A 25273-nucleotide genomic window follows, 5' to 3' on the forward strand; every position below is an offset into this window, starting at 1 on the left:
TGGGTGTGTTTGAGACAGAGGAAAAGTTGTAGGTTGGCTTTAATCGCTTCAGTTTTCCAGACCCTGGGATCTAAACTCCTTGAGGGAGATATTTCACCTGAGCTGGGCCCCATCCCTCTCGTGGGGAAGGCGCCCCTCTCCAGACAAACTCTCAGACAAGCTTAATTCTCCCTGTGCCTGGGCAGAATTGGAACCTGAAAAGCCCTGCAGCTGTATCCAAATAGCAGTCAAGTCATAGAAACACAGTCACAAAAAAGAAAAGAAAAATCGTTTTCAATGCCAGGCCCCTGTTCTTCAGGTTTGCCAATCAAAAGCTTAAGTTGGTACACTGCTATGTGTATCTCCAGTCCTATGTGCCCCCTGCTTTCCTTCAGGGCCCAGACCCTTTTAAGTATTATGTTCTATCCTATCCAAAAAAAACCTCGGGGTTTTTTTTTTTTTTTTCCTTTTCTTTTTTCTTTTTCCATCAGCCCTGACCCCTCTGCACTGGGGCAAAAAACAGCAACCTCAGCTTTTACTCGAGGTTCAGCTGAGCTTGGGGCCTATTTTTAGTAATCAGAATTTGTTAATTAATTCCACAATTGAAGCTTGGTTGTGCTCAGCCCCTGCTGCTGGTAGAGTCTCTTTCCTTTCCCCTCGGGGAAGCAGCCTGTTGGGGAGGGGCAGCGGGTGCCACGGCTTGGGGCATGGTTCTGGGTGGCCTTGCAGCCAGTCCAGCTGGTGCAGACTGGGTTATGCTGTGTGTCTAGTCACTAATGTGTCCCCAGCAGTTGTTCTGTACTTTTCCTAGCTATTTACTAGCTGCTGTGGAGGACGAACTAAATCCCATGCCTCAGTAAGCCACCATCTTTCAAGGTTTGATTTTTAAAGTTCTGGGGTATCTGGCTTTTTTGGCAAAACTGTTGCTTCAGTAGTCCTCACTTTGAAGTTATGTGTTTTGCTATCCTGCCTTCAGTCCCCAAAGTGAAAATGCTGTACAACAACAGTTTTAATAAGGTATTTAAAATTAACTTTGAGAATAGTTTGTATGACATAAGTTTAGTCCTTGGGATTAATAAAAGAAGGAATGTATTTTTTAGGGGAAGTGGATACAGTGAAACATACAGGTGATAATCCTCTGGATTTTGACATATATGGTTCTCAGACCTAAATAAACTAGATACATAAGTTTCTGTTGTGATTTTAAGTGTTTAAGACAGTGATACTCCAACTTAATTATGTATAAGAATCACCAAGTGCAATGGTTTTCAAACTTTAATGAGTATAAGAATCACTTGGAGAGCTTGTAAATGCAAATTCAGTAGGACTGGATTGTTGGCTGAGGTTCTAAATTGTTGAGTTCTTCAGTGATTTTCTTTTTTTTACATGGGCAGGCATCAGAATCAAACCTGTGTCTCTGGCATGGAAGGCGAGAATTCTGCCTGCTGAGGCACCGTGCCCCGCCCCCTAAGTGATTGATTTTGAAGGTGTCAGTCTGTAGATCCTATTTTTGAGTAGCAAGGGCCTAGACTGTAAAATTCTCATCTCTAAGAGTTAATTATGTCTTGGGTGAAACTTGGGAGTATACGTTTTCAGCTAGTCCTGCAGATATTCTGCAGAGGTGATCTGATACCTGCTTTGAGAAATACTGAATCCTAGGATGTAAAATCCCATGTTATTGTACACTGCTGTTGGCATTATTTCTCTTTGTGCTCTTCTTGAAATGACAAACATACTTACATTTTTCTTTTACTTCTTTTTTCAGTTGCCTTTTTCTCACTCATTCTTTGTGACTGTCTTTTAGCCTTTTGAAGAAATGGCTATTTAGAGATAACCCAGGACTATTTAGAGATAACTCAGGGCGCTAAAGGCATACTAATTACTGCAAAATATCTATGACTCTTGGAGATATTATGCTTACTGAATGGTTGTATTTGGCTTCTCACTCTTCCTATCGTGTTGCAGGATTTCAGTTGGGTTTTTTTTTTTTTATGGCTTTCTAAGAACAGCAGTACCTTAAAATTGCATTGAGGTTGTCATTTACTGTATTTGTTGCTAAATAGTTTTGTATAGGAGCACTGAAGAAGGCAGAAATCAAGACTCCCAGTGAGTCTAGCTGAGTAAATAGAACTTACCAACACCACAGTTTAATGAGAAAACTATGGTGGCAAGGGTTTATCAGTAAGAAAAAGTTCATTTCTTAGGGAAAACTACATATATTTATTAGTGTTTAGTAATTAACTCTAAACTTAACATCCATATCCTGTAATTCAGGAACATCCACATCCTGTAATGCAGAAAACCTAAAGAGTAGTGATTTTACTATGAAGCACAGTATTTCATTATGGGAAGTCGTATAGTTTTGAGTTCATTTAAAATTCTTTTTTTACCCTCTCTCCCTTTGAAAATAAAGGTCAAATTAATCATTTCAGTGGATATTGCCTAGTGTTCTAAGTATTTGAACGATAAATATTTACATTATTTTAATAGTAAAAAATTTCTTTTATTTCAACATTTTACATTACTCATTTTTTTCCTAGAGGTACCCTTTCAACTTTCCTGGATGCTTGGAAGGTCAAAGATAGTATCATGGCACTGTAGATTAATTAGTTTGAGGTAATAGCTTTAAGATCCAGAGTAATGCATACTAAATCTTCTCAAGTGTTCGGTTCTTAAAGTGGCCTCCGGGTATTCAGCCAAGTTGACAGAATTATTAAGAAATTTCTGATTAAGCCTTTTGGGTAAAAATAAGTTATAGAAATCTAAATTTTGGCACAGTGTATTTAATTGAAATTACATGTAAGTTATACAAATATACATTTTATCAGGGTATATATATTTAATTGAAAATATTTACATAAACATGTGATTTTCTTTTAATAGATAATAAGTTCAGCAAGCCCTTGTGCAGACTTCTTTTATCGAAGTTTATCCTCTGAATTGAAAAAACCACAAACTCAGCCATCTGCACATACAGAAAAGCAGTCATTAGAGGATGCGGTGAGATTGATTCGAAAGTGCAGTGAGGTGGATTTAAATATTGTCATATTATGGAAGGTATGTGTTAGTAAATTATTTCAGCAGGCCTTATAGATACTTGATCATTAACCCTAAGAACAAACGTCAGCTGCTGTTTATATTTTTCCTGCTTAGATTTTCCAGTTTTAATATTAAAGTTGTTTTAATAATGTTTCCATAATGATTATTCTTTTTTTTTGCTTAAAGAAAGATTTCATTAAAATTAGATTACTTTCTTCCACGTATTGTTGTTATTTCTGTGTGTGACTGAGAATATTGTAGAAATGGTAGGCTCCATAAAAGCATGTATTATTATTATTAAACTTTTCTTCTGGGCATTTTCAAACAGTAAAGAAGGAAAAAAGCACATTAACATTTTGGAACCCGTTGCTCAGTCTCCAGCAGTCATTAATTAGTTGTTTTTCTTATTTCATCTATTCTATTTCTCTCTTCACTCTTAATAGGAAATGCAGACTAACACAACAGTGAAATCCATTTCTTATTTATTAAATGAGCAAAATCCAGAAATATGAAAACATACTATATTTAGTGAACTCAGGCATCTCTTCATATGTTTAAGGTCATTTACATTTTTCCCTGTGAAGTCTTAGTTCATGTTTTGACCAATTTTTCTATCATATTGATAGTCTTTTCCTTAATTTTTACAAGTTCTTCATATAATAAGGATAATTAGCCCTTTGTGAAATAAATTATAAATGTTCTCCCAATTCATTATTTTTTTACTTTGTGTATGTGTTTTGGGATAGTTATATTTATTCTTTTATCTTAACTGTTTTTGGACTTAAGAGTCATTATATGAAACCTTTTCTTTCACTTCCATGTTATAATTCAACAATTTTTTTTTGAAGGAGAAACCCTTTTCAACAATTTTTTTTTTTATATTCGTAGAGTTGTTTCTTCTTCCCCTACTGCCTCCTGCTTTTCCTTCATGTCCTCATCTTTGTCTTTGTCTTAGTTTTACATTTAAATCTCCAATCTGTGTGGAATTTATCCTGTTTTACAATGTGAATGATTGATACAGTTATCATCTGCTATATGACTGTCCAGTTTACCTAATACAACAGACTTTGTTTTTAAATAGCCATTTTTCCCACTCAATTCAGTTGCTTTCCTTATCATATCTTAATTTTCATGTGCTCTTTGACCTTTTTCCAGATTTCTGTTCATTCTAGAACAGAATAAATTCATATTAATTCATATGGCAGTGCCATACTATTTTTAATTTTAAAGGGGAAGCAAGTTTTTTTGTCTGTTTTGTTTACTGCTGTATCTTCAACAGTAGCCACTCAGTGAATTTTGGTTGAATGAATGAGATTAGTCTTCTCTAAAGTTAGACTGAACTGTAGTATAGAGGAGGTGGTTTATTTTTCACAGTACACTCTTGAATTTTTTAAGTTTTGTATCCAATATATGTATTTGTGTGTGTATGTGTGTGTGTATTTAAATGATTCTACAGTGAAATTAGGGATCTTGCTCAAGGATATTCACCTAAACTATGTGATTTTTTTTTTCTTTAAATAACTTAATTGTGGTAAAATATACATAACATAAAGATCATTTTAATTGGACAGTTATTCAGCATTAAATACATTGGCCATACTCTGTAACTCTCACCAGTGTATTTCTAGACTGTTTTCATCATCCCAAACAAAACTCATACTCATTTAGCAATGATTCCCCATTCCCCTCTCCCCCACACTCTGGTTACTGCTATTTAGCTTTCTGTCTCTATGAATTTACTTATTCTAAGTATTTTGTATAAGAGAATCATAAACCATTTGTCAATTTTGTCTGGCTTATTTCATTCAACATGATTTTGTCAAGGTTCATGTTGTAGCATATACCAGCACTTCATTTCTTTTTATGACAAATACATTACACCACATTTTGTTTGTTCATTCATCTCTTAATGGATACTTGTATTGCTTCTACCTTTTGGCTATTGTGAATAATGCTACAATGAACATTATTGTACAAATACCTGACTGAATCCCTCCTTTGAATTCTTTTGGATATATATCCAGGCATGGAATTGTTGGGTCATATGGTAATTCTGTGTTTACTTTTCTGAGAGACCATAAGACTGTTTTCCACAGTGGCTGCACTGTTTTATGTTGCTGCCAACAATGTACAAATCATCCTGTTTTTTCGCATCCTTGCCAACACATTATTTCCAATATTTAAAAAAAATAATGGCCATCCTAGTGGGTGTGAAGTGGTATCTTTTTCTTCTTTTTTTTTTTAACTTTTTAAATTGTATAATATAACATATATAAGTGCCAAGAAAGAAAAAAGCAGTAATTTTCAAAGCATTCTTCAAAAGGTGCTTATAGGATAGATCCCAGAGTTTGTCATGGGGTACCATTCCATCATCTCAGATTTTTCCTTCTAGCTGCTGCAGAACATTGGAAGCCAGAAGAGATATATGTTTTTTCATCATCACAGTAGACTTTTTTTCTTTTTTGTGAAAAATAGCATATGTACAAAAAGCAATAAATTTCAAAGTACAGCCCAACAATTAGTTGTAGAACAGATTTAAGAGTTTTGTATGGGTTACAATTCCATAATTTTAGGTTTTTACATCTAGCTGCTCTAAGATACTTGTGGCTAAAAGAAATATCAAGATAATGATTCAGTAGTCATACTCGTTTGTTAACCCCTACCTTCGCTATATAACTCCACCATCAGTTTTTATCTTTCTCTCATGTTTTAGGGGTGCTTGGACTATGCCCATTTTGACTTTTTCAGGTTGGAAGGGCTGTCAGTAATATGGGGTAGGGAGATGGAACCAGCTGATGTTCTGGAGAAGCTGGCCCCTCTACGTTTCAGGACTTAACTGGTCCAGGAACCCACCTGGAGGTTGTAGGATTTTTTTTTTTTAACTTTTTTTATTAATTAAAAAAAATTAACAAAACATTAAGATATCATTCCATTCTACATATACAATCAGTAATTCTTAATATCATCACATAGTTGCATATTCATCATTTCTTAGAACATTTGCATTGATTTAGAAAAAGAAATAAAACGACAACAGAAAAAGAAATAAAACGATAACAGAAAAAAAAAAAGATTATACATACCATACCCCTTACCTCTCGCTTTCATTTACCACTAACATTTCAAACTAAATTCATTTTAACATTTGTTCCCCCTATTATTTATTTTTATTCGATATGTTCTACTATTCTGTTGATATAGTAGCTAAAAGGAGCATCAGAAAGAAGGTTTTCACATTCACAGAGTCTCATTGTGAAAGCTATATCATTGTTCAGTCATCATCAAGAAACATGGTTACTGGAACACAGCTCTACATTTTCAGGCAGTTCCCTCCAGCCTCTCACTACATCTTGAACAACAAGGTGATATCTACTTAATGCATAAGAATAACCTTATTCTCCAGGATAACCTCTCAACTCTGTTTGGAATCTCTCAGCCATTGACACTTAGTCTCATTTCACTCTTCCCCCTTTGGTCGAGAAGGTTCTCTCAATCCCTTGATGTTAATTCTCAGCTCATTCTAGGGTTTTCTCAGTCCCTTGATGCTGAGTCTCAGCTCATTCCAGGATCTCTGTCCCACGTGGCCAGGAAGGTCCACACCCCTGGGAGTCATGTCCCACGCAGAGAAGGGGGACATGACTGCTTGTCATGTTGGCAGGAGAGAGAGGCCACATCTGAGCAACAAAAGAGGCTCTCTTGGGGGTGACTCTTAGGCCTAAATTTTAAGTAGACTTGACCTATCCTTTGTGGGGTTAAGTTTCATATGAACAAACCCCAAGACTGGGGGCTCAGCCTATAGCTTTGGTTGTCCACACTGCTTGTGAGAATATCAAGAATTCAACTTGGGGAAGTTGAATTTCTCCCCACTCTCACCATTCCCCGAAGGGGGCTTGCAAATACTTTTCCAGTCACTGATCAAAGCATTCTGGGATTCATCAGGGGATCACCCTGGACAAACCAACAAAATCTCATGTGCTACCTGAGATTCCAAGTACTTATGACATTCAATCAAGCTATCTACATGAGTTATATTAGGAAATGCTCTAGTCAAAATATAAATTTTGTAACAAATAATCATTTTTTGCTTTAGTCTCACACATAAGGTGACATTTTAAAGTATTAATTATCATCTATTTCAGCACCCTGCAATAATGACATTCCTTTGTTCTTCCTCATGCCAAAACATTTTTAAAATTTGTACATTGTACATTTCACTATTATTATACACTCTAGGCATTCCTAGATTATACCATCTCGATCTTTAACATACATCTTTCTTTCTGATTTCCTTTATGTCCCCAGCCCTCCTCCCTCTATCATTCTCACATGCAGCGTCATTCAGTGTTTTAACATAATTACATTACAGTTAGGTAGTATTGTGCTGTCCATTTCTGAGTTTTTATATTCAGTCATGTTGCACAATCTGTATCCATTCAACTCCAATTACCCAATATCTCACCCTATTTCTATCTCCTGATGGTCTCTGTTACCAAGTATATATTCCAAGTTTATTCACTAATGCCAGTTCATATCAGTGAGCCCATATAGTATTTGTCCTTTTGTTTCTGGCTAATCACACTCAGCATAATGTCCTTAAGGTCCATTCATGTTGTTACATACTTCGTAACTTTATTCTGTCTTACAGCTGCATAATAATCCATCTTATGTAAATGTCACAGTTTGTTTAGTCAACTCTCTGTTGATGGACATTTTGGCTGTTTCCATCTCTTGGTAATTGTTAATAATGCTGCTATAAACATTGGTGTGTAAATGTCCATTTGTGTCCTTGGCTTCGTGTCCTTTGAGTAGAGACAGAACATAGATGGGTCCTGTTTTTAAATCCATTCTGCCAGACAGTTGTAGGTTTTGAAAAGTTACTCTGGTGCATGGAACCTTTGTAGAATCTTATATATTGCCCTAGATGTTCTTTAGGATTGGCTGGAATGGTTTTGAATGGGGCTTGGCAAGTTATCATAGGTAGCAATGTCTAACTGAAACTTGCTTAAGAGCACCCTCCAGAGTAGCCTCTTGACTTTATTTGAACTCTCTCTGCCACTGATAACTTATTTGTTACACTTCTTTTCCCCCTTTTGGTCAGGATGGAGTTGTTGATCCCATGGTGCCTGGGCCAGACTTATCTCTGGTAGTCATCTCCCATGCTGCCAGGGAGACTTTGACCATCTACGTGGAAATGTCATGTCCCCCATAATGGGGAGGGCAAGGATTTCACTTGCAGGGTTGTGCTTAGAGAGAGCGAGACCACATCCGAGCAACGAGAAGAGTCCTCCTGAAGTAAATCTTAGGCGTACCTATAGGTAGGCAAAGCTTCTGTGCTACCTATGTAAGCTTCACAAGATAGAAGGCTTGGCCTATTGATTTGGGCGTCCCTAATATTTGACACAGTATCAGTGGTTTCCCTTGTGGTAAAGTTTAATTAGTTCCATATTTTTTCTCCCATCACATGAGGGACTTTACCAATATTTTTTTATCTGCTTAATATATTCTGGGATGTATCCAGAAAATAGTTTCTCTTTGTGGTTTTAATTTGCATTTCTCTAATTGGCTAATCACATTGAGCATTTTTTCATGTGCTTATTGGCCTTTTGAATATCTTCTTTGGAGAAATGTCTACTCAGATGTGTCACTCATTTAAAAAAATTATTATTATTATTATTTTAATTTTATTTGTATGCTGTATGGTGGAGTCACATTCCATTCTTTTTCCATGTGAGTATCCTGTTATTGCAGCACCATTTGTTGAATTGTTTGGTTTTGTTGGTTTCTTTGTTGGGGAAGTGCATGGACCAGTTATTGAACCTGGGTCTCCTGCATGTCAGGCAAGAATTGTACCACTGAACTACCCTTACACCCTTCACTCATTTTTAAATTGAGTTTGCTTTTACTGTTCAGTTGTAGGAGTTCTGTATATGTTCTGGACATTATCTTTATCAATTATATGGTTTACAAGTATTTTCTCCCAATCTTTAAGTTATCTTTTCACTTTCTTGATAATGTTGTTTGATGCACAAAATTTACAGTTTCGATGAAGTCCCTTTTATCTCTTTTTTTGAGGGAGTCCATTTTATGTCTTTTTCTTTTATTATTTGTACTTTTGGTATGAAATCTAAAAATCCATTGCTACTACAATGTCCTGAAGAAATTTCTCTTTCTTTTCTTTTAAGAGCTAGGTTTGTGATCCATTTTGAATTAGTTTTCTGTGTATGGTGAGAGGTAGGGATACAGTTTCACTTTTTTGTATGCAGATTTACAGTTGTCCCAGTACCACTTACTGAAGAAACTATTTTTTCCTCTTGAATGGACATGGCAAGTTTGAAAAAAATCAACTGGCCATAGTTGTGTGGATTTATCTCTGGGTTCTCAGTTCTGTTTCATTGATTTATATATCTATTTTTATGCCAGTACCTCACTTCTAATATTCACTGTAGCTGGATAAATGCAGATGTCTTTCATTTATTTAGTTTTCTTTAATTTCTTTCAGAAGTGTTTTATAGTTTCAGTGTACTGGTCATTCACTTCCTTGGTTAAGTATATACCTGAGTATTTTATTCTTTTTTATACTGTTGTAAATGGAACTAATTTCTTGATTTTATTTTCAGATTGTTCGTTACTGGTGATTAGAAACCCTGCTGACTTTGGCATTTTTTACTTTTATCCTGCAACTTTACTGAATTTGTTTATTAGTTCTATTAACTTTCCTTTGGATGCATATTTTTAAAAAAACATTTTTTATTGTGGAATATAACATATACGAAAAACCAGTCAATTTAAAAGCATATTGTAGCAAGTAGTTATAGTTTAAATTTCAAAGTTTGATATGGATTACAGTTCCACAATTTCAGGTTTTTCCTTCCAACTGCTCCAAGACTACAGAGACTAAAATAAAATATATCAATATAATGATTCAGCACTCATTCATTTGTTAAATCCTATTTTCTCTGTTATAACTCCTCCTTCTCCTTAGATCCTTTTTTCAATCTTTAGGGGTATTTGTGTTATGCCCATTCTAACTTTTTCACATTGGAAATAGGTGTTAATAAAATGGATAGGGGGATGGAACTAGTTGATGTTTTTAGAGAGGCTGGCCCCTCTGGGTTTCAGGACTTATCTGGCCTAGGAACCATTGGAGGTTGTAGGTTTCTGGAAATTAATGTTTGTCCATGAAACTTTTGTAGAATCTCAAATAGAGCCATAGGTGTTCTTTAGGATTAACAGGAATGTTGTTGGTTGGGGTTTGGCAAACTGTGGCAATTAGCATTATCTAGCTGAAGCTTTTTTAAGAGTAGCCTCCAGAATAGCCTCTTGACTCTATTTGAACTTTCTTAGCCACTGATACCTTATTTTATTACATTTCTTTTCCCCTTTTGGTCAGAAATGCACTGTTGATCCCACAGTGTCAGGGCCAGGCTCATCCCTGGAAGTCATGTCCAACATTGCCAGGGTGACCTTCACCCCTGGATATCATATCCCACATAGGGAGGAAAATAATGATTTTCCTTGCAGGGTTGGGCCGAGAGAGAGAGAGAGAAAGAGAGAGCGAGGGGTGTGGGGGGGCTAATCTGAGCAACAAAAGCGGTTTTTGGAAGTAACTCCTAGGCATAACTATAGGTATGCTTAGCTTCTCTACTACAGAAATAAGCTTCATAAGAGCAAGCCTCAAGATGAAGGGCTTGGCCTTTTGATTTGGAAGTCCCTAATGTTTGATACAGTGTCCAGGGTTTCCCTGGTGCTAAAGTTTAATAGTTTCATATTTTTTCTTCAGTTCCTAAAGGGACTTTGCCAGTACTTTTTAATATCTGCCCAACATACTCTGGGATGTATCCAGGTATTAAGCTATACAGAATTAGAACCCCTTATTCCCATTTTGGGCTCCATGTGTTTGGATTGTTTAAATGAGCTATCTAGATAGGCCGAGTTAGATTACATGCTACAGAAAATTTAGATCTCGGACAAAATAGAGTTTTCTTCCTTTGGTCTCATACAGTAGGTGAAGTTCTGAAATACAGACACCGTCATCCTTTACCCTGTATTCTGATTTACCTTAGTCCTGACCAGATCGGCATTGTTCTTATCTCAAATTGAAGGCTGATCTTTTTCAGTTTCTTTAACAGTTGCTGTATGTAGCAATGTTCATTTTCAGAGCTGTAGACTTCTAACTCTGAGTTTTAGGTGTCATAGGTAACTAAAGTTTCCGGGGGGTTCCAAGTTATACATATATAGCACAGCACGTCAAAATTTAGAAATAATATTTACAGCTCTGGGCTCAATGTGACGAGCTTATAAGTATTTTCTAAAAGAGGCCATATAACATTTGTTCTTTTTTTTTTTCTGGCTCATTTCACACCACATAATGTTTCCAAGTTTCATTTATATCATTGCATGCCTCTGTACTTTATTACTTCCTGTAGCTGCTCAGTATTCCATCATATGTATACATCAAAGTATCCTTCAGCCACCTCCATCCGTTGGGCATCATGGGCAATGTCCAAAATATATTATCCATATCTCAGATTATCCTCACATGGTTGTACAATCATCAAAACTCTCAATTTTATGTTCCAAGAAATGATCATGATAATGAATATGCAATTATGTGATGATAATGTGAATTACTGATTATGTATGTAAAACAGAATGATCAAAAGTTAAAAAAAAAAAACTTTCAATTTAAGACAATTTTCATTGTTTCCAAGAGAAAAATAACTGATAAAACACACCCTCACCAAATTGAAAGTCCAAATCTCCCCTTAACTCTTGTCCTTCCCTTCCAACTATTTACCCCTTGTATTCCTGTGATACTGTTGATATCTCCCTGGTAAATATATGTAATGTACTTCTTTATCTCTTATGATATCTTTTCATTTAAAGTCTATTTTTCCTGATATTAGTATAGATACCCCTGCTTTCTTTTGGTTAAAGCTAATGTAGAAGATCTTTTTCCATCCTTTCACTTTCAATCTGTGTCCTTGAGTCTAAGATGTGTCTCTTGTAAACAATATAGATGGGTTATGTATGTTGATCCATTCTATCAGTCTGTATCTTTTAATTGGTGAGATTAGTCCATTAACATTCAAAGTAATTACTGTAAGAGCAGTTCTTGAGCCTGCAATCTTGTCCTTTAGTTGTTATTTGTCAGATCTGTATACTAGTTTCCTTCTCTCTCTCTTTTCCTTTTAATTACTTTACTCATATTTCAATTTTGCCTCCTCCAGACCTCCCTCTCCTGTCTTTGTGTGTGTGTGTGTGTGTGTGTGTGTGTGTGGTCCAGGAATCGAAACCAGGTCTCCCGCATGAAAGTCGGGCATTCTAGCCACTGAACTACTCGTGCACCCTCTCTCCTGTCTTTGTAATCAGCTGACAGGGCTCCCTATAGTATTTCTTGTAGGGCTGGTCTCTTACTGATTAGGTCTCTCAATCTTTCTTTATCTTTGAGAATTTTAATTTCTCCCTCAGTTTTGAAGGATAAATTGGCTAGATGAAGAATTCTTGGTTGAAAGCCTTTCTCATTTAAGATCTTACAAATATCATACCACTGCCTTCTTGCTTCCATGTTGCCTGTTGAGCAGTCTGAAGTCAGTCTTAATATATTTTCCCTTGTGTATAGTAGATTGCTTTTCTTGTGCTGCTTTCAGAACTTTCTGTTTCTCTAACACCTGGCAGTCTTATTAGTATGTGTCTTGAGATGGGCTTATTCAAACTTATTCTATTTAGAGATCGCTGGGCCTCCTTGATGTGTATATTCATATCTTTTATAAGGGTTGGGACGTTTTCTCCAATTGTATCTTCAACTAACTTTCCCAACCCTTTGCCTTTCTCTTCTCCTTCTGCGACACCAATAATTCTTACATTTTTATACCTCCTGTTGTTCATCATTTCCCTAAAATTCAGTTGCATTTTTTCCATCTTTCTTGCCATTTGTTCTTTTGTATGCTCTAGTTCTATTGTTGTCTCTTCTAGCATGATTATTCTTCCGTCTGCTTCTTTGAATCTGCTTTCATGTGTCTCCAGTATATTTTTTATTTGAACTACTGTGTCTTTCATTTCTGTGAGATCTGCTATTTTTCTGTTTAGCCTCCCGAATTATTCTTTATGCTCTTCTAGTGTCTTCCTGATATCCTTTATTTCTTTACAAATATACTTGAGTAGTTGTTCCATATTCTGTGTCCCCTATGGAATTTTGATTTGGTCATTTGGCTGGGCCATTTCTGCTTGTATCTTCTTGTGCTTTGTGATTTTCTGTTGTGTCCTGGGCATTTGTTTATCTTGATATGGTTATTATGCTAGTTCCTTTCTTTCACTATTCTAAAGTTTTATATTTACTTAGTTTTTGCTGAATGTTTCCTTTTACACTTTGCTGGTTATTCTTTGCCAAATCGGGGTCCGGATCTCATGTTCAACTTAAGGGTCTATTACAAGGTAGGCGAGGGTGCATGGGTACTCTGGTGGCAGAATGGCTGACTAGCCTGCAGGAGACTCAACCTAAACTTCTACCCTCTGCACCCCCCCCCAAAAAAGTAATAATAATAAAGCAAAGTAATAATATAATAAAAATATGAAACACAGCAAAATACACTGTGATAGTAGTAGACACCAGAATCAAAAGGAGACAGCCCAGGACACATTGGGAGTGAAGTCAGGCTGGTGCCCACAGAAGGAGGGAAAATTTAAGAGAGAAAATAAATAAATAAATAAATAAAACAATAATAGTAATAATAAAAATAAATGAAATTGTGTTGTTAGACATGGTTTTAGTTATTCCAAAAAGGCTACAGATTATAGAAACAGCCAAATTGTCAGTTGCACTGCTTTGCTCTAATACTTAAAGTATATGTACTCAATTTTAAAGGAAAGGTTGAACAAGTATATATATGTCATATTTTATCTGTTAAATACCATAACATCTGGGAAATGTATAAAAATGAAATAGAACAAAACCACTGTGATTTCTTAATATAAAAAAGTAATACAATGTGAAATAAAATAGAAAATGAATACAATATAATATAAAATATCCATAAAGTTTTTTTAAAATAATGAAAAGGACAATTACATTACTAATAAAAATGTATCAAAAGAATGTGTTTTAAAAGATGGAAAATAAAAAAGAATATTAAGAAGAAAAAAAAAGAAATAAAAAAATAAAAATAGAAATAAAGACCTAGGCAGATGGAGAAACCTTTTTCCCCCAGCAAGTGGCAAATGTGATTCTCCTCCTTCCTCTGGCTCTCCCCTCCCTATCTTGTGCAGCTGACCTGCACTTACTGCGTCTGGCCAGCAGATGGCGGGCACGAGTCTCCTTCCTTAGCCCTGCCCCTCCTGGCCTGAATGCCTTGAGGTCCATGTGCTCTCAAGGGGTGTGCTCTGCCAGGGAGGCTGCTCCACCATGGGGGTTGCTTCCCCTGAGGGTAGCTGGCTAGCGGTTCTCTACTGGGCGACTGGGTTTGCTGACCATTGTGTGGGGGGTCAGCTGATCAGCAGCGCTGGTAGATCTGTCAGACACGGGACTGTGGGCTGGCTATTCTTGCACCCGACCAGGTGATTACTCCCCCACCCCGAGCCTTGCCCTGTAGTGGGCAATCGATGATTGCAGATCCAGACTCTCTGCAATCACTGCCCGCCGCGACCGTGTGGGGAGGTTTCCTCACCCGGAAGCTTTGCAGGCTGGAGCTGAGGAGGATCAGTTTCCTCCTATCATACTTCCTGGTACACCATAGCCCACCCAGTGGGGATCCCAGTCACCCAACCCACTCACTTTCCCCTGATCCTCCCCTCCCCCCCCAAAACTGCCTAAAGACCTTTCCAGATGACTCACACCCTGGGACCTGCAGTCCTGGAGATTTTCTCCCCGTTTTCTATCTAGTTTCACAGAACAGGAATGAATCCACTCCACTGTGGTCCACCATCCTCCCAGAAGCCCCTTCCCTGGTAAATATAGACTATAGCATGCAATAGGAGTGTTCCCCCTATAGCCCTCTATTATTGATACTTTGTGCAAGATTCATGCCTTTGAAGTACTTCATGTAAGAACTTACTTATATTTGCAGTGTTAATTGGTGGAATTCATGGAATATACAACACCTTTCAATCTTGTTCACTTTCAGTATGGCAATATTACTTATAAACCCACTAAGAACTACCTTCCTTTCTATCCATACCCTTACATTTAAGATCAACCTCATTAACTAACTCCTCACCATCTCTTAAATGTCTTCTGGCCTCCATAATTTCTGGTAAGAAAGCCACTGTTAGTTTTATTGGAGATCCCTTTGTGTGACATGTTGCTTCTCTCTTGCTACTTTCAAAATCCTCTCTTTGTCCTTTGATTTTAACACTTTTACTGTAATGTATCTTGGTGTAGGTCTTTTAGAGTCTGTCCTGCTTAGAGTTTGTTGACCTCCCTGGATGTATGTTCTCATGTCTTTAATCACATTTGGAAGTTTTCTGCCGTTGTTTCTCCCAAAACTTTTTCTGCCTGTCTCTCTGTCTCTCTGTCTCTTTCTCTTCCATCATTCTGCATAACCAGTGAAGCATATGTTGATATTCTTTGGTATCCCACAGGTCCCTCAGTCTCTGTTCATTTTTTCTCATTTTTTTTTCTGCTACCCAAACTTGATAATTTCAGTTATCTTGTCTTTAAGTACACTGATCGTTCCTTCTGCCTGTTCAGATTTGCGGTTGGATCCATCTAAAGATTCTTTTCATTTCCATTTATTTTATTATAATTATCGAATTATTTATTCTTTGTATTTTTAAAAAATTTCTGTATCTTTATTTTCTTTCAGGCATTTCCCTAAGTTTAGTTCTTTGTATATGGATTCCATTAGCTCATTGAACATGTTTAAGACAGTTGATTTCAAGTGTTTTAATAATAGTTCTAGTTTAAAAGCTGGTTTCCAGCAAATTCTTTTTTCTGTGAATGAGCCGTACTTTCCTGTTTCTTTGTGTGTTTTGTAATTTTTTGTTGAGAAGCGGACAATCTGAATATTGCATTGTTATAACTCTGGAAATCTCGTTCTCATACTCCTCTGGGATTTCTAGGGTGGTGGTTGTTGTTATTCTTGGCTGGAGTCATTGATGTGTGATTTTTCCAAACTATTTTTGCTCCCAAACAGGGAATGAAGAGGAAATGATGTGTGTAAGTGTGTGTGTGCCTAGCTCCTGACTTTTTTGCCTGAAGGGAGTTGGAACCATGGCTATCCACAGAGCCAATCCCCTAGCAATCTAAAGTATCTGACCAAAAGTAGTGATCAGCAAACAGACAGTGCTCTCCCAGATTTTGGAGGACTAGGTCTTTTAGTCCACCCTGGCACCAGAAAGCTATACCAGGTGCCTAGGCTGCAGTCATGATTGCTGCCCTCCATGTGGTTGGAGGATGATAGCCCCTGCAAGGAGGGTGAAATTCATCTATATTGATTGCAGTTTTCCAGCCTTTTCTTTCTGCTTTTTCCTGAGTGCTGCACACTAATCCATCAGACTCCAGGATTTCAAAATAGTTGATTCAGACAATTCCTGCCAGTTTAGTAGTTGTGTTGGTAGAGGGAGTGATTCCTAGAACTTCCTAGTCTGCCATTTTCCCACAAAGCTCCCCAGTAAGGTTTTGATTTTTTATTTCATGTTGGCTGATACAAGAGCTGGCCTAGTGTGATGTCCTTATATGTTTTAAAAATTCATTCAGGTTTTCTAAAGTGTTCCTTTTAGTAAACTGCGTGTTTTATATAAACTTTTAAAAAACCAAGTTGGCTTTGCATCAATTTAAAATGAAATGCCTTTTGTAGATGCAGTGTATTGCTTAAGGAAGTTGATACTTTCATTGAGTATAGGTGTTTAATGTTATATATCAGTTATACATTATTAGCTTGAAATCAGTAATGCTCTTAAAGCTTAGAATCAAGAAACTAATGTTTTCAGGCTCTATAAGATTATTCCAGGTGTAAACCAGCCACCACTCCACAGGTTCCTGTCATACAATAGTTTTTAAATTTTCTGAAACAGAATTTTGAGTAGTTCATGCTGTTCTATACTCATTGTTAAGTCCACAGTAATCTTGATTGGAGGAGAAAGGTTTACCTTTGAAAAACTGGTCCTGGACAAAAGCCCATTATTAGTGTTGTTAATCACATGAAGAAGGTAAGGTTCTAAAACTGTGATGGTCCTATTTAATAGTTTGAATAGATAAAAGAATGGAATGTTAAGTTTGGTAGTGACTGATATAAGTTTATTGATTACTCAGTTGAGAGGGCTATTGATGGATTTCCTTTAGTGAGAATTCTAGTTAATGCATAAATGACCCATATGGTTAAAACTTGAAAAGCCATTTAAATTGTTGAGTGAGATGCACAGGAAACATAGACTCTTGGATAAAATATGATTCAGGAGAAAACTAAGAGCTTGAACAACATTTTTTGTGGAAAAGTAAAGGGCATAATGTAACTCCTTACCTATCTTAGGCAAGAATAAGGATTGTTTTAAAATGTTAAGCTTTTGTATTTCCATAATGTGACAGTAACAGTATTTCAAAGCTATTCACAGGTTATATTTTTCTCATGACAGAGCAGTCAGTGTAAGAGAAGAGTTATGTGTTCAGTGTTCTAATATAGATGAAATCAACTTCCTATAATGGTAGAAAACAGCCTTTTTTAAAGCATGTGAATTTATATTTCAGGTCTCCAATGATCAGACATTTCTACCTATAGGATTTATCACTGTACTTACTATTTTGCTTTACACTATGATAAACCCGGGGCATTTCAGGAGCAAGAATCTAAGAATAAGAGCTTTTTGGCTTTTGTGGACACTCCATTAAAGAACAGAGCTTACGGCACATCATTTCTTTTGAACTAGTTTCTTAAGAACTCTAGAGAAGGTTGAAAAAAATTTAAGACCTACCTCTCTCAAACATACAGGCCACTTGTGTTATGGTGAGGCAAGACAGATACTTTTGAAATGGATGAATAAGGCTGGCACAGTTATAAGTATTGAAAATTCATAGGTACTAGCCATAATGTTTTTGCCTTCCGTCAAGTATTGGGTTGGTTACATTTGAAACATACATACATAAATACATACATTTATGTCTAGTAAGCTAACATTTTTGTGTTTTGTCTCTTATAGGCATATGTTGTGGAAGACAGTAAGCAGCTTATTTTGGAAGGTCAGCATCATGTTATTCTTAACACTATTGGAAAAGAAGCATTTTCATATCCTCAGAAACAGGTAACAGCGTAATTTGCTTTGGGACTTTCCAGTGAGGTGTCATCTTTTTTCTTTGATTGGTTTTTCTGGTTTTGGAAGAGTCTAGTTTGTGTAAGCTTTTGTTTTGGGATTTTCTGAGGGGGTTTTGCTGGCAGAAGACTGATTAAAATTATAAAATTAGGAGTGAATGTAAATTGATTAAGTATGTACTAGCACCTTTATTTGAGTATTAAGATATGCTCATGATCTTGGTGTTTCCTAAGATATAGTCTGCGTTGAATCTAGAATTTATAGCTATAAAAATAATTGATTTAAAAGGAAAGGAACCAAATTCTCTGTATTTTCTTATTTGTCTTAATAAGTCACACAATTGCAGAATGCATGGGACATCTAGTAAAATGTGAATTGTGGCCTCTGGGGTTGTGCAGCAGCTGGTAATAGTATCTAATATACTATCTTATTTTTCCTAAAATGCTATTTATTCATACCAAAACTTCTCATAGTATATTTGAATAAAATTTAACTAGATTTAGTCCAGCAATTCAGTAACCTTGTATTGTGTTTTAGATAATAGATCTTAATTTAAAAGCTCCACCTCCCCCCCCCCCCCCCTTTTTTTTATTTTGGTACATGGTCTGGGAATTGAATCGGGGTCTCCTTCATGGAAGGCGAGTATTCTACCACTGAACCACCCATGTACCCTCCTACCATTATTTTTGACAACTTTTTATTTTGAAATAATTTTCAAACTTGTAAAGAAAGTTGCACAGATAGTATAAGGAATTCCCTTATTCCTCACTCAAGTTCACCAGTGGTTAATATTTTGCCATATTTGCTATTTAATCTTTGTTTTTTTAAACTACGTATTGATTTCTTTTTCTTAATTATTAAGTAATTACTCTCTTGTAGGTTGCAGACCTCCTGTCCCTTTCCCCCTAAATACTTAATCAGTATTTTGTAAGAAAAAGCAGTCTTTCACATATAATAAAAAAAAATCATTATCAAATTCAGAAAGTTTAGTATTGATATTCTCATACGCAGTTTCGTGTTCAGATTTCATCAGCGGTCTCAGTAATATCCATAAAATAGTGTCTGTTTTTTCCTTTCTAGTATTCAGTTCAGGACCAGTCATCTTATTTAATTTTTATGTTTCTTTAATATAACCAGTTTCTTAGTCTTTCTTTTATTTTGTAGAATAATATCTTGTATTTCCTCATAATTAGATTCAGATTATGCATTTTGGGCAGAAACACTACAGAAATGATTCGTCCTTCTCTATAGGTAACACCAGAAGATACCTGATGTTGATTTTTTCCATTATCGATAATGGATTATTTGTTTAAGGTAGTGTCTGCCAGGTTTCCCCATAGTAAAGTTAATGTTTTTCCTTTCATAGTTCATAAGTAATTTGTGGTGAGATGATTTGATATTATGTAAAAGTCTGGTTTCTCATAAAACATATGTCTACCAGTTTTATTATTCATTGATGGTATAGCTTGAATCAATTTTTACTTTGATGGCTACATAATGGTAATTTTCCAGTAGGTTTAATGATGTCAGACTTAACCCCAAATCTACTGCTTATTTTAAGAACTATTTTTCTCCCTTTGATTAATATATAATTTCTGAGCTTTATTTTTCAGTACTTATGGCTGTGCCAGTCTTTCTTGTTTTGAAAAATTAGAATATCTCAAACAATAGCAAGACAGCATTTAGCAAATGAAAGTTATCTCTATAAAATTTACTCTGATTATATACCCATTTTATATACTACCTATGGCATACCCATTTTATTTCTCTATCACTTTTGAAATATTTTATATTCCCTTTATATGATTAAACTTTTGAGATATTTATTAGTAGAAATTAATGGATTTGGAGCCCAAAGACTTACTACAAGGACCAGTAACTTGCAAATTACTTAATTTTCAGGACCCTATCGTACTACTTGTAAAACAAGTATTTTATGCTTTCCTCTCATGAAATTTCCATAAAATGGAATTCCATACTTACTGTGAAACTACTGTATAAGTTGTCCAGCATTTTAAGAGCACTTGTTACTTTTAAGCTGGGAAAGAGAAAAACTCTTCAAAGTATTTTCTCAACAACTTTGATTCAGGCTCTTGGTATCCAACCATTTGTTCACATATTTCCTCCTGACAGGTAGTGTATACAAATTTATGCAGAAAAATTTAGGAGTCTCAAATAGCTTATTTTCTGTGGTGATTAGAAATATATTAAACAATAATACATTTCAAACTAAATGCAGAAAAGTATAAGGCTCATTGAATTTTCTCGAATTGAAACTCCAGTATAACTAGAATCCAGATTAAGAAATAGAATATAACCAGCACCCCAAAGTTCTGTTCCTGTCCCCTTCCAATTACAAGTCTATCTCCTCCAGAATAAAACTCTAGATACTTGTCTCTAACTTATAACATCATATAAGTGAAAAGTAAAACTGCTTTTTTGAGTTTATAGAAATGGAATCATGGAGTATATACTCTTTTTGTCTGGTTTCAGTATTCATGCTTTTGAGATTTACCCATATTGTTCTTTGTACTTGTTTATTCATTTGCAACAAAAATTTAAGCTTAAACCTTATCTACCATTCTGTAATAAAAGGAACCAAGGCTCCTTAGAGAAATGGTTGATTCTGGCCTGGAGTAGGGAAAATACAAGATGAGTTGGAAGATCTCGTGGTGCCATAATAGACAGTGAGTGCACCCACACTGATATCCCCAAACATATGATAGGGACATGTTGAATTTATGGATTCTTTATAGATTACAAATTGATTTTTATGCTCCTTTGCTCCTCGTAAATATTCTTTTCAGAAAAGCAGGTAGAATATCTCCATTTTCAAAACGAGGCTCCCTGGAACAAGTAGAACTATATTATTTCATGGAAATTTTCATTTTTAAAATTGCCTAAAAATATTGAAATGATGCTAATCAAGGGTTTATAATTTGTTTCATATTGCTCCCTTCTATTCCCTAGGCTGGCTTATTCATTAGGGTTGAATTTATCAACTTTGTTTAGTAATTTACTACAAGCTCTGGGAACTGTGCCTAGACCATAAGTACTTGATAATTATTAAATGAATGAATAAGGAGTACTATACTAAATTGATGCTACTACTTTAAGAAACGACCAGTGTTTTAGACATGAGTTGTTCACAATACTGATTCATTGCACACAAACAGGTAATATACATAGGCTTTCAGGTTGCTAGTTACAACATTGCAATTCTCTAATTTTGCCCTATAAAGGATGTAGGTAATGCTCTGTGAAAAGGTATTTTACCACCGTGGCAACAAAATTAATTCCTTTAGCAAATATTCTATTCACAGAACTTATATCCTATTTATACTTATCAGATTCAGAATAATTCTAATTTCCAGCTATGTTTATATTCTGCATATAGTATGTGTTAAGTGAAATGTAACATTGTATTTAGCTCACTTACTGGGATGTGTTTTTTAACTGGTAACATTTTAACAACAAAAAGAAAACGAAAACTATAAATCTGAGTGGGTGTTCTAATTTCATTTATTATTTTTAATATAAGAACTGTTAATTGTAGATTAACATACCACTTAAATTTTGAATATTTTTATAACATTTTCCTTAAGAATCTATAAAAAGAATGCCTAAGATATTTTAACTTTTTAATCTTACACATTTTGTAGTCGAATTTTCTTTTAAACAGGAATATACATTACTCTTACAAAACTGTTTTTAAAAAAGGATTCATTCAAATTTTAAATGCTACATAGTGGATCAGAGCAGAAAGACACAATATCATATACAGTGCATTTCCAATCTTAAATGAGAATTAAATTCAACTTGAGAAAAAATAAAAGCATAACTAAAGAAATAAACTGTCTACTATCAGAATGGGAATTGGTTAACTTTGAAATCATAGGAAAAGAAAAGGAAACACATTGCCCAGGGATGAGTGTGCTCTGTTCACCCAGGTGAATATTTGGTCTATCTGGCAGTTTTTTCTCCTTTGTGGAGAGTTTTGGAACCTGATATCATTCAACATTTATGTTATCTAACTAGTCCCCCTTGTTTGATTCCATTCTTGTGAAACAGTTTTTTGGTACTTTGGTTTGATATGTGACAGTTTTCCAACAGAAAGACTTACACATTGGACAGGGTTTTCACTATAAATTATTACATCAGTGTCCTGGTTTTATACATTTGTCTGCATGAGCCATATTATGGTGAGTTAGGATGTCACTGAAACTCAACTCTGAGAAATGAGATTCAATACCTAGTCGGTAATGCTGAGTGAAAGATGCAGACAAGAAACAAGGGTGAAATCTCCAAAGTTACTTTTTGAGGCCTCCTGGAAGGCAGGCAACTGCCCTACCCAAGGTGTGCATATACGTATACTACTTCTGTATACCAGTTTATAAAAATTATATTTTTAAATCATTGTTAGGAGGAGGAAGAGGAGTGTAGCACAATAATTAAATGCATGGGCTTCAGAGTCAGATAAAACTGTATTTCCATATGACCTCTACTCCTTAAAGAAGATCTTGAGTAACTTTTTTTAACTTTCTGAGTTTAATTTTTCTCTTCTGTAAAATGCAAATACCTCCTCCTTTTACAATGTAAAGCTATTGTAATATATCAGATGGTTTCCTTAATCTAACTATTCTTTCTTATATGTTCTGGTTTGTTTTCTTTATTTGTGTGTTTTAACTTATAGTATAAAAGTGGTAACTCTTATTGCCAAAAAAAAAAAAAAAAAAACCACCCCAAATAACCAAATAGGCATATGACTGAAAAACAAATAATGCCTCCCCTACCCTCTTAGGGCCACTTTTTTGAAGTTATCCACTGTTAAGTTTGTCATCTGTTCTTCCAGAAGGTTCTGTGCTTATACAAATATAAGCATGGAAATATTTATATTTAATATATTATTTAACTTTATCTGATCACTGAACACTATTTTTTGTTGTTGTTGATTTCAAAATTTATTAAAAGCTTCATAAATATAAGGTAGCATGCATTCTTTTTTCCTGATTCCATATGTTAGCAAAAGTTTTTCCTTGATTATTGTCCTGAATTCTAAAAACAAGGCTAATTTTGCTAAAACAGATAAAATTTTACCCCAGAAAATGTCACAGACACACAAATGCACATGGATATTTGACAGTATGTAAATGCATTTATAATGCTTAATATATTTAACATAATGTACTTTGCCTTTTCAATGCAAAGGTCAGCATCACACAAACTTTCCCACACTGAACACTATTTTTGGTCAATTTCCATACACTTATACATTGTACTCGTTTCAGATGTTTTTCTTTTTTGCATATTTTATGGGTTAGATTCTTAGAAATGACACTGCCAACCCCTATGATTATATACTCATCTGTTACCACTTACTAGGTTATAAACTTTTTGTTTTATCAATAGCATCAGCATGTTACTTAGGCATAATATAGTTAATGTTACTTCACTTGTCAGTGGAATGAATCTGGAACCTCACCACTAGAACCAGCAGCACAGTTATTCTTTTATTTCTAACAAATTGAGTACTTGCATTTGGAGTCATATAGATCAGGGATCAACCAACTTATTCTGCAAAAGGCCAAATATTAAATATTTTAGGCTTTGTGAGCCAGATGCTCTCTGTCACAATTATTCAACTCTGCTGTTGGAGTCTGAAAGCAGCCATAGACAGTATGTCACAAATGGAGGTAGCTGTGTTTCAATAAAACTTTACAAAACAGGAGGCAGACTGGGTTTGACTCATGGGCTGTGTAGTTTTTTGAAGAGAATGGAGAAAAATAGCCAAGAAAAAAAATAATGATAGTAGAAATGGGACATTATTCTCTTTTATTTAGAGTATAATGATTACTGTTTATTGAAATGTTTACAGTATGCCTGATAAAGGCTATATTACAGTGTGCCTAGCTCTGCTTGTTAATCTTCAGCTAATATAGTTGAAGTACTATAAACTGTAAAACACAGAAATCTATTTTTTCAATCCAAACAGCACAGATGTATATAAAGTTTATTCAGAAATATATAAATAAAAAGGTAGTTTTCCTCTTCCCACTCCAATCCTAGAAAAAAATCAGTGTTAAAAGGTTGACATGTTTCTTCTTACATTTTCCTATGTTTATAGAAACACATGCATAAATAGAGGTTTTATTATTCATTTTTACAGATAATGAAGCTCAATATATGTATTTCTCTGTAGCTTTTTTTCACCCTTAACAGTTTGTCATGGATACCTGTTTATCTAGCTCATTCCTTTAACTAGCTGCACAATATTACATAGTATTAATGTTCTCTAATTTGTTGAAACCATTCCTGTTTTGATAGATAATAGATTATCCATATATTTGTCATCATAAACAATACTGTAGTTAAGCAACTGCATACACATCTTTTCTAAATTGTGCAATTTTTTTTTTGTAGACTTGAATCCTAAAAGTGAGATTGTTTAGACAAAAGATATGTGCATTTTTTACTTTAAAAACTACTTATGGAGGGTTATCTGTTCTTTTTATTAATATTTTTATTGTAAAAAACAAAGTGCATTCTATACATGGTGTACAATCAGTGGCTCACAATATCATCACATAATGTCTTTACTCATCACCACAATCATCTTTTTAAACATTTACATCTCTCCAGCAAAGCAAATAAAAGAGTAAAAAGAAAATATTATACTACCACACCCCTTTGCCCTTCCTGTCATTGACCATAGTATTTCACTATACTCAGTTTATTTGTTCGCCCTATTATTTGTTCATTTTTTAACCATATTTTTTTACTCATCTGTCCATACCTTTGATAAAAGGAGCATCAGAAACAAGATTTTCACAATCACACAGTCACATTGCGAAAGCCATATCATATTATACAATCATCTTCAAGAAGCATGGCAACTGGAACACAGCTCTAGAGTTTCAGGCACTTCCCTCTAGCCTCTCTAATACACCATAAACTAAAAAGGGGATATCTGTATAATGCATACGAATAACCTCCAGGATAACCTCTTGTCTCTGTT

At 35.1% G+C, this 25273-nt stretch overlaps 1 protein-coding gene across 11 annotated transcripts in view; it reads left to right on the forward strand.

Annotated features, from left to right (window-relative positions):
* TRAPPC8 (trafficking protein particle complex subunit 8) overlaps positions 1–25273 on the forward strand; it is a 148979-nt gene that overhangs the window by 111335 nt on the left and 12371 nt on the right. For 9 of the 11 annotated variants that reach the window (XM_077135699.1, XM_077135701.1, XM_077135702.1 and 6 more), the window contains 2 exons: positions 2863–3036; positions 18148–18249. In XM_077135699.1, the coding sequence (XP_076991814.1) occupies positions 2863–3036; positions 18148–18249 (276 nt within the window). The remainder of the gene's footprint in view (positions 1–2862; positions 3037–18147; positions 18250–25273) is intronic. The other 2 variants (XM_077135708.1, XM_077135709.1) reach the window with 1 other exon arrangement.

This window comes from Tamandua tetradactyla, chromosome 18 (genome assembly GCF_023851605.1).
Source record: "Tamandua tetradactyla isolate mTamTet1 chromosome 18, mTamTet1.pri, whole genome shotgun sequence".
NCBI lineage: Eukaryota > Metazoa > Chordata > Mammalia > Pilosa > Myrmecophagidae > Tamandua > Tamandua tetradactyla.